The 10,250-nt window shown below is 39.8% G+C and overlaps 1 protein-coding gene across 1 annotated transcript in view; it reads right to left on the reverse strand.

The window, feature by feature from the left end:
* The window catches only part of SLC9A7 (solute carrier family 9 member A7), a 111,959-nt gene that overhangs the window by 66,943 nt on the left and 34,766 nt on the right, over positions 1-10,250 (reverse strand). The window contains exons 6-11 of the mRNA XM_007958204.2: positions 9,470-9,575; positions 8,997-9,138; positions 7,366-7,471; positions 5,930-6,018; positions 5,722-5,835; positions 3,264-3,445 (exon numbers count right to left, since the gene is read on the reverse strand). Coding sequence (XP_007956395.2) covers positions 3,264-3,445; positions 5,722-5,835; positions 5,930-6,018; positions 7,366-7,471; positions 8,997-9,138; positions 9,470-9,575 — 739 coding nt within the window. The remainder of the gene's footprint in view (positions 1-3,263; positions 3,446-5,721; positions 5,836-5,929; positions 6,019-7,365; positions 7,472-8,996; positions 9,139-9,469; positions 9,576-10,250) is intronic.

Consider the following 10,250-nt stretch of genomic DNA (forward strand, 5'->3'; position numbering starts at 1 on the left):
CCCACCAGCCACTCCTCGGAAGGAAGATGGGGCAATCTACTTCCATAGTGATACTGCCTCGGAAACCCAAGGAGGGGTCGCTATGAGTTGGGTCCTTCTCGATGGCACATAACAACAACAACAACAACAACAGAATATTATTAGAATCAGCAACTCATAATTTTTGGTTTTTAGTCTTTCACGTTACCTGGTTGCTCTAACTATATAACAGTTCTATTTTCAAAAAAATCTCAGAACTCTAAACTTGAACTTACGTTTAGTGATAACCAAGATGAACTTATGTTTAGTGATAACCAAGATTATTGATAATATTTAACAGCAACCAGCAAACAGGTATTTGTGATTCGAGCTTTTAGAAGAGTTTTCTTTCTCAAGTTTAATTGTACTTTCCCCCCAATGAAATGGAAGAGACTGATACATGCTCATTTCCTGCTTCATTATCCAACTTGATATTTTAATAGAGAGAATAAACAGGAAGTACAGACTTGAGTCATCAGTCATCAGTATATTCTCTTTTCCCCAAATTTTTTGGCAATAGCTTTATTGAGATATCATTCACCTACCATACAATTCATCGATTTAACATGCATAAATCTGTGGTTCTTAGTATATTCACAGAGTTCTTCGATCCTCATCACTATCTAATATTTTCATCACCCCAAAAAGAAACCCTTTACCCTTGTATCTTTCAAACCCCCATCCCACAGCCCTGGCCAACAACTATCTACTTTGTGTCTCTAGATTATTTGCCTTCTGGGAACATTTCACATATACTATGTGATCCTTCATGACTGGCTTCTTTCGCTTAGCATGTACTGTTTTCTAGGATCATTCATTTAGCATGTATGAGTACTTCATTCCTTTTGATGACTGAGTAATATTCCACTGCAATAGACATACCATATTTTGTTTATCCATTCATCAACTGACAGACATCTGGGTTGTTTCCACTTTTTGGCTATTAATGAATAATGCCACTATGGACACTCATTCAAACAAACAAATAATACAAAACAGAGCAAGCAAAGTTAATGTTTTCTATTAATCCATCCTAGTGAAATATTTTTACACATCTAGGGCATCCTACAGCCAGCTATGACATCGATCAACATTTAAGCCTCCAAAGGGTATTGTCTCAAAGAAGAAAATTTAGGGGTCAGAGGGAGACAATGGAAGATTTTTCTTTATTAAGCAAATATCATAAATAATATGAAAGCCAAACCTAAGGTATTTCATAATCTTGAAGAATGAGTTCCTATCAATAGCCACATTTTCTCCAGCAACCTGAAGAACAGAACTTTAAAACAATTTTTATTGGCACTATCGCTAAAGAGCACTGTGTACTTCTCAGTCTTTTAGTATAGAAGATAATGAATATATTTTAAGTTTATCTAGATGACAGAGTTATCTGCAAATCATCTTTCCCTTTTCCACTGGCACTTTTGTAACAGGAAAGTAGGTTCTTTGTCATAAATCTCTAATGTTTCCCAGCTGCTCTTAAATAAAGTCCAAACCATTGGCACAGCACTGAAACTCCTGTGTGGTCTAGAAGCTAGAGCAGGGGTTCTCAAAGTGTGGTCTTCAGACCAGCAGCATTAGCATCAGTTATCACCTGAGAACTTGTTAGAAACACAGATTCTCAAGGCTTCATTACAGACCTACTGCGTTACATACTCTGGGGGTGACTTCAGCCATCTATCCTTTCACAAGTCATCTATGTGATTGTAATGCAACATTAACATTGAAAACCTCTAGTTTAGATACACTTTTCCTTTCTAATCTTGCCCTCTTTCCTCATTATTGCCTGTGACTTACATTTAAATCAGACCACTAATATTACTTGAAAAGGCCATGTATGGCAATGCTTCTCTCTGCCTTTTCAACCTGCTGCCTCTGGAAATTCATGTCTTCTAAACCCAGTTCAAAGGCTACTCCCTTTGTGAAGATAGCCCTGAATCCTCCTCTTCCTGTCCATACTTATTTCATGCTTCTTTTGTTTGATTCACCATCCTGTCTTTGGAGAAAGTCAGTTCTTTGTACACCTGTCTTCCCTCAGTGGACTGTTGGTTATTTGAAGGAGCTTTGAATCCTCTGCAACGCAACTTAGCACTGTGGTTAGACAATGAAGATTCTCAATAAATAATTAGAAATAATTAGGGCAGGCTGTATATTTTCAGTTAGATGCAAGCTAGTACTAGACCAAGTAACTGCTTTACTGAGCAGCGCCTGTTGGTGTGATTTCAGTATGACTCTACATAAGTGGCTGCCACGCCCCCTGCCCTCTTGCTCAGGCCCTTACCCTCCATCACACACATGACAGAGGTACTTTTATGGGTCATAGTAGCCTTTTGGCTCCAGCATCTCCTCCCTCTGTTCTGCAGAGATGCTCTAACTTGGGTCTCATCTATATAAAGTCTGATGCTCACCACCCTCACTGCAACATCTACTCATGCCAGTTGTTTCCTGCTTTCTTTACTTCTACCTACCTCTTTATTGGGAGCTCTGATAGCATAGTGCCTAAGGCACTTGACTGCTAACCAGAAGGCTGGCAATTCAAACCCACCAGCCACTCCTCGGAAGGAAGATGGGACAAACTGCTTCCATAGTGATACTGCCTCAGTAACCCAAGGAGGGGTCGCTATGAGTCGGGTCCAACTCGATGGCACATAACAACAACACCTTCTTTATTGCCCTCGCTCCCTCAGTGGCTTCTCCACACCTCTCAGTTTTATGGTGAAAGGGTAGAATTTGGGAGATGGTACAAATGAAGTATAAATCAAACAGAGCTACCATAGTTTATCTTCAGGCTTTAGGTTCATCTTGCTGGTGTGTCTTTTATTCCTTCTGCTTCACAGAAAGTTAGTGCTAGGAGGGACCTCAACTATTATTCCAATTTCATTATTGTACAAGTGAGGACACTGTAGTTGGGAGGTACTGAGTCACTTGGTCCATGCTCTTTCTCATTAAAGAGCTATTTTCCTTCTAATTTTAGGCCTGAAGTCTTTGTGGAAACTTAAGGGTTATGGACATCTAACAGAAAACAGTCAAGCACTTTAAATACTTTATATCTCCAGGTCCCTTGGAATGATGAGGATAAGATGAAGATCCATGTATTTTAGGGGATAATGTTCACATGTGGCAATAAGGACTGCAAAATTAAAACTAACTCAGTTGGACATATACCTCTGTGTTCTCCGTACTTCAAGAGATAAAAAAGAACCAGAAAATTTAATTTCTGTCTTTTTGTAAGCTTTAATGGTTACATTTTAATCATACTATCATTGTCTGCTGTATAAAACTCATTTTCTTTACATTTATACTTTTTATTTTTACCTGAAAACATCATCATGTGTTGAAAATTCCAGCCAATCTTATGCCTTCTGCCCAAGTTGAGGAAGAAGGAGAGCGGGTAGATATGTGCAGCTCTGCCCAGGAAGATGGCAACCTGACCACCAGGTGGATGTTAAGGACCCAAGAGTTCCAGAATGGCACTTTCACACAGCCTCTGATTGAGCAGAGCATTTTAGGAATGCCATGGTAGCTTGCGATGATCAGGAGAGCTGCACGAAGAAGCCAAGATGTTTAGTACCCCTCTAAACAAATCTCTTAGTGAGTGGAATCCAACTGGCCAACATACCCAACTTTGTAGTTCATAGAATTAACTTCTAGCCCAATACACTGTTGCAACTTCTTGATTTAATCAAACTGATATTGACCAAGTCTCTAGTCTATCTAAAAAATCAGTTTAGATATAAGCTCAAATACCACAGCAAGGGTGGGGCGTTGAGAGAAGTTAACAATGTGTTGGGCTCTACTAGAAGAAAAATAAGAAGTATAAAAGATCAGCTGCTGATTCAAAATATAAAGAGAAAGTTTGCTGGGTAAGCGTTCACAAGCGCACTTAGAAATAAACATCAGGGACTCTATGACCAGAAAGTGCCTGTGAATAAGAAGAGAGGGAAACAAAATATTTGTAACACTAAGATACATTCAAATCATTTACAAGTATCCACCTGGGGAAATTTCTCTACCTAAATGGCTAAAATGGCTTTCTATGTAAAAAACAGAAAAGCGGGGAGCGTGGAAGAGGAACTCTACTGTGGAAACCAAAGAATTCAGGGAAATGGGTCATTCGTCACTTGCTGAGTTTAGAACAGAGGCCAGCACAGAGTTCTACACCGTGGGAGCAAGAGGAACAGGGAGCTTCCGTTTAGGCAAAGCACCAGCTGCAGAAGCTGCAGCTGTTTCAGAAAGACGTGAGGGCGGAACTATCTTCCGCCTCCTCCAGGGTAAAGCACTAACTATTTTTCTTTCCTTTTGTTTTATTTTAACAGAAAGAATAATGTAGTGCTTATGAAGCACATTCAGTCCCAGAAGCAAAGTAAAAGCTCTTAAGCCGCAAGAGGCGTTGGGGATTCACAGACTGCAGCAAGGATGATCCAGCTCACCCTCTGACACGGCCCTCGTCTGTAAACAAGGGCTGCAGATCTCAGTATCTCTCTCACAGGATGTCGTGCTAGGAATAAAAATGAAAACAACATTCGAGTCTTTCTTAATGAAGTTTATAAAACAACAACAACAAAACAAAAAAACTCTGGTCCCTCACATTTCTAGCTATTAATCTGTTGAGGGAATAAATCCATGAAATGAGCCACCAGTTTACGCATATGAACATTCTAACTAGAAGGATCCAGCATCACATTAGGGCCACTATCACTATCTAGGTGCTCTGCTCAGTGGGTATCAGTTACTGCTGCACAGTAAATGAAAAGCCCAGAGGAGAAAAAAACACTCCTGTTCTGTCAGCATTCCAAAACCTGAGGATACCCATGAGTCCTCAGAAAAGGCAAAAGTAGACGGCTAGCACTAGGGGACTCCTGCTGAATAACTTGAAATCAAGGCTCAGCTGGATTGCTATAGCTCCAAGTTCACCGTAATGAAAACAACAGTATCTAAGGTCAAGTGAGCACAACTCTCAGCTGTTGGCCCATTTCTAGGCATCCCTATCCCTCTTCAGTTGAGAGAAGGCCTTCAAAAATGTGTCTCTCTTCCAAAAACTGCACTAACAATGGGACTAAATCAAGGAACCAAGTATTCTTCCATTTTATCTTTTTTATCTCTTTTTTTTTTTGTATAATTATGAGCACAGTTTTACTATAGCAAAACTATACAAACCAGAATCAGCCAAACCTTCCTCTTTTTTTAGCCAAAAGAGTAATTTCTGCCATGACTATAGCATTAGGTAAGCTAAGATGAAATAGCATGGTCACTGCCCGTAGGCTTTCCTGGGCAGAAGGAGGAAGGGCTGCCCACGCTGGGTACACAGTCAAGAGCAAGAGGAACAGAGCCTTCAGGTCATCCAAATCAAAGAACCTCTGAGGTTGGAATTCAGGCAGCAATGAAATCTCAAAAATAATTCTGGGGACTGACAGGGTGGCTGACTTTTTGATTTGCTAAAAAGTGCTAAAAAGACAAACTACCACCTGCCAAGTAGCATCTTTCCAGAAAAGCCACCTTACACAGAAAATGGAAAAAGGACCATTTTAGAATAAATGTCTTTTCTTTAAATACATTTAACTTTATGAAATCCCTCTTAGGTATTATTTTTCTCATCATAAAAGCATCATGAACTAGCACTGGCCACTCACCCACCCAAACCACTAGCTTCCCCAGTAGTAGTCACCTCTCCCTGTAGAAAATGGTGAAACTAAAAAAGGATACAAAAGCTCCAATGATGAAAATGGGGCTGAAAACATGCTTCTGGAAGGTAAACAGCGCCAAGCCCATATAGGAGAAGATGAAGTTCTCTGCCAGGAAGTGCAACACCTCAAAAAGCTGCATGGAGAGGGGAAAAGGCAGCTGTAAACCCTGCAGTTCAACCTTCCTTGTATTGACAGGTAACTCATGAATACTAAGGACTTCATCTCACCTGCTTGGTTCGACTTCTTGATTCTACTGATAGATTGTTGTAAGTGTAATGAGCTTGTGTGATTCCACAGAAAAGTACAGCCACAACACCTGTCAAGAGATAAAAATAAGAGTCAATGGGGAAAGATGGGAGGGAAATAACCCTGCTGAGACAAAAATTTAAGTCGACAAACCCAGTTTATTCAACTTCCTGAATATTTTGAAAGTTTCCTATAACTGAAATCTTTGTGTATGGCAAGCTCCCCCTGTCCCCACCACTCATATCAACCTTTCGTTCTCCAAACCCTACTTTCCTTCAAAGCCAAGTCCCTCAACTTTTCCCTTTGCTCAACTTTTAAGGGCAGTCTCATTCCTCCTCTAAACTCTTACTGAATTTGCCACCTGTATTGGGCATTTAGCATTCATCCTCTCAAAGAGATTGTGAGAACTCATTATATACTTTTCTCATATTCCTCTCTGTTCTTTGAATGAATTTAATTCCAAGCCAATGCTTTATATTTTTGCATGATCTGGGGCTTCAGACAAAAACTACCACTTTCTGAACAGGTCGAGAGTACAATTTCATTTATCCAAGCTTGACTGATCTAGATTTCTGGTTAATGGTAACCATTTTGTTGTGCAAGACAACTGACACACATTAAGACTTTGTGAATACATTTACAGATAATTATCAAGGAGCAGAGTTATTTTGAAATGTTGCATATAGATAAGTTGCAGTATTTTGAAAAGATGATGTGAAGACTTTCTAACTATCTGGATTATGTAGTTTTTCTACTTGAACTTTCTAATGGAAAAAGTCAGCGATTTATTTTTCTCAAGAAAGAATGTGAGTACCATAAATTAAAACTGCATGCTTAACGATGCTAACAATGTATGAAACTGTCACTATGTTGTTGTCATTAGGTGCTATTAAGTCGTCCCCCAACTCATGGTGACCCCATGCCCAGTGGGATTGGACTGTTGTGATCCAAAATAATGGTATTTGAAAGCAGTAATTAAACAGACCAGAGATGAAACAATGAGGAAACATGTGAACACTTATCTGATTAGATACAAAATTACCTTAAAAAGAACACATATTTTGCTTGTTAATGTTACTGCTTATAAAATAACACAGTAATCTAGGGGAAGATACAAATAAGATTTCAACAGATTCAGTAACCTTTGCAGCTAAACATTTACTTATGGTTAGGATGAGTAATCAAACATATAATTGAGTTCAGAATAATAAATTTTATCCTTTTAAAAATTAATTTTTAGAAACTAACTTATTCATTAAGGCAGAACACCAGCCATGCTCATCAATCTCCCATATGAACACTCCTAGAGGAGTTAATCAACTTCAAGTGATGGCTGATTAAGATGATTCCCTCCCTTCAAGCTACCACAGCCCCTGCTACAATGAGAAGAAGGGCAGCCCAAGGACAGACAACCTACCTGTAAACCCACAGGCTTCGGCTAAGAGAAACGTGCTCCAGGACATGAGGAAGAAGAGTGCTGTCTCCAGCAGGGGGAAGCAGTGCAGCTTGGTAAACTTGGTAACGTTAGCACCTGGTCAAGGAACGCAACTCCAGGCACATGGGCTCAAGGTCACCAAGAGGCACACTTTATTAGCTCCGGACTCCCTCCTTAAGGGCTATATTTTCCCTTGACTCTTCTTTTGTGGCCCTAAAACTGCTCCATCTTTTTTAAGAAAGAAAACTTAAGCTTTCTCAAGAAACTAGAAAGTGCTCCTTGCAATTTCCAGGTTCTGAGAGGTACAGTCTTGGCCTAAGGCTTGACTGGCAGATTAGTGCTGGCAGTGCTAGGCATACTTTGGGTAGGTCTAGAAAGACAGGCTGGTGAGACTCTGACCTCATGGCCCACAATGGGCTGAGTCCACAGCAGTTGCTTAATGAAGAAATGTCTGGGAAAGAAAGAAGGAATGTACAACTCCAGCAGCAGCTCCAAGATGCTGGTGTCACTTCTGGGACCAGACATCCCCCTACTAACACTGCCAATCCACATGGGGCCTGCACAGAACCATTTCACAAGCAGTTTCACTGGGTAATAAGTCCCCAGGGCATCCAAAGGGCCACTGTGAGGAAAGCAATCTAAATCTGTGCTGTCTAGTATGTAGCTACCAGTCACATGTAGCTACTACTGAACATTTAACATGTGACTAGTCCAAATCGAGATGTGCTATTAGTGTGAAATATACACCAGATTTCAAAAACTTAGTGTAAAAATTGAATGTATAAAATGTCATTAGTAAGTTTTATACTGGTTGCATGTTGAAATGATGTAGCTTGCATTTGTGACCTGCATTGTATTTCTACTGGACAGTACTGATCTAAACACCCATGAAAGAAGGACTCAGCAGCACATGTGGAGGGGTGGCCTGCTCCTTCCATACCTTGCTTTTATGCTTTTCCTTAACTAAGGTGAAATTTACATAACATAAATTAAAAATTTTAAAGTATACAATTTAGTGGTATTTAGTACATTCACAATGCGGTGCAACCACCACCACTCTCTAGTTTCAAGACATTTGCATCATCTCAACAGGAAACCCTATGCCCATTAAACAGTCACTTTCCATTCCACCCTCACCCAGACCCTGGCAAGCACTAGTCTTGTCTTCTGTCTTCATGATGTTTCATATAAATGGAATCATATAATATGTGACTTTTTGTGCCTTTTGAATTAAGGAAGGCTGACTTCAGTAATTCCTGCTGATAGCCCCCAGCTTGACATGGCCATGTTAACACCACATGGCTCTGAACAGCAGGTGACAGCAGCAATCAAAACTGCTGTTTCCCTTAAGCTCCCTTCTCCAACTGATTCATATGAAAGGAAGAGAAAAAACAAAAGGTGCGGTGCATTCTCAAAAACGTTTTCAGACTCAATTAGCTAGGGACCCAACCTTCATGTTTCACCAAAGGGACACATTTCAGGATGTGTTAACAGCTCAGTGGAACAATCCATTTTGGATTCTTATCTGAAAGGAAAAGCTAAGAACTTTCTTTTTGAAAGTATAACATCACATAAGCATAACCAGGCAGGGGCAGAAACTACAAAAAGGATATTAGAGCAGTCACAACACCGGTCACAGCTCCCATGGTAAAAGAGCCACTAAATATACCTAGAAAAATGCCAACTGACTTAAAAAAGGCAGCAGCATCAAAGGCGTGTGTGTTCAGCCCTGCTGGCTGGTAGGCAACAATAGACCTGGAGTTTAAAAAGAAGAGAGAGTTAAAAGACTACTCTGGCTTTACACCATGGTACCTAAACACATCTACAAACACAGATATCTACGCTCTGCAAGCACTGCCCATATTACATTCATTTAATTTAATCTGTAGTTACCTTGTTACACTGGCATCAGCATTCTGATCACTGCTGACTGGACACAGCAACACAACTTTATCAACACAGCTATAAATCTCATTTAGAAAAAAAGCTGAAGTCAATATCGAACACTTTTAAACAAGTCTCTCCATGTAACCCAAACCATTCAAGAAATCAGTCTTTCTTCCTGGGCAGAAATATTGTTACTTACGAGGAGAGAACAATGGCAACAGCATCATTTAGGACACTTTCTCCAAACAGAAGTGCATAAAGGTCCACGTCTGCATGCAATTCATTAAATATCGCCAGTACAGTCACTAAAAATTCCAACAAGCATATAAATTAGTTTCAGTTTCTAACTTATAACTACTGATTACAGATTTATAGAAGCAATTCCCATCTTAGGTGGGACTGGGTGGTTTGGGAGACAGCAAGGGAGTCAAACATGAGTTATCTGTCTGAGGCAGAAATTAACATGGCAGTATTTCTAATCTGAATGAGCTTTGATAGGATGCTTGATTCTAATAACACGGTACTAAAACACCAGACTTTCCATTGTAATCTCATCACAGGTTGAACATACCCCTATTACAGAACTATTAAAAAAAAAATCATAATGAATTAGGCTCCCCCAATGGGTTGAAACGTCTTTGATGGAGGAACCCTAGATTTACTGCCTCAGAAACCCAATGCGGGTTGCTATGTGTTGGAATCTACTTGATAGCAGTGGGTTTGGTTTTCGTTTTTTGGGGGGTACTCCCAGAACTTAGCATAGACCCAGGACACAGAAAAGGCTTTACTAGAGGTTTCTGGAGTAATGAAATTCTTCATTTATAACAGACTGTACATAACTGACCATCCTATATTTTTTTCAGAATTCTTAGACACTTAAAAATCCGTTAAATCTCTAGATCAGCAGTTCTCAAACTTTTTGATATCAGGACTCCTTTACACTCTTAAAAATTACTGAGGTCTCCAAAGAGATACTGTTT

The sequence above is a fragment of the Orycteropus afer genome, unplaced genomic scaffold, assembly GCF_000298275.1.
Source record: "Orycteropus afer afer isolate SDZICR_OR568_19922 unplaced genomic scaffold, OryAfe1.0 scaffold00874, whole genome shotgun sequence".
Lineage (NCBI taxonomy): Eukaryota > Metazoa > Chordata > Mammalia > Tubulidentata > Orycteropodidae > Orycteropus > Orycteropus afer.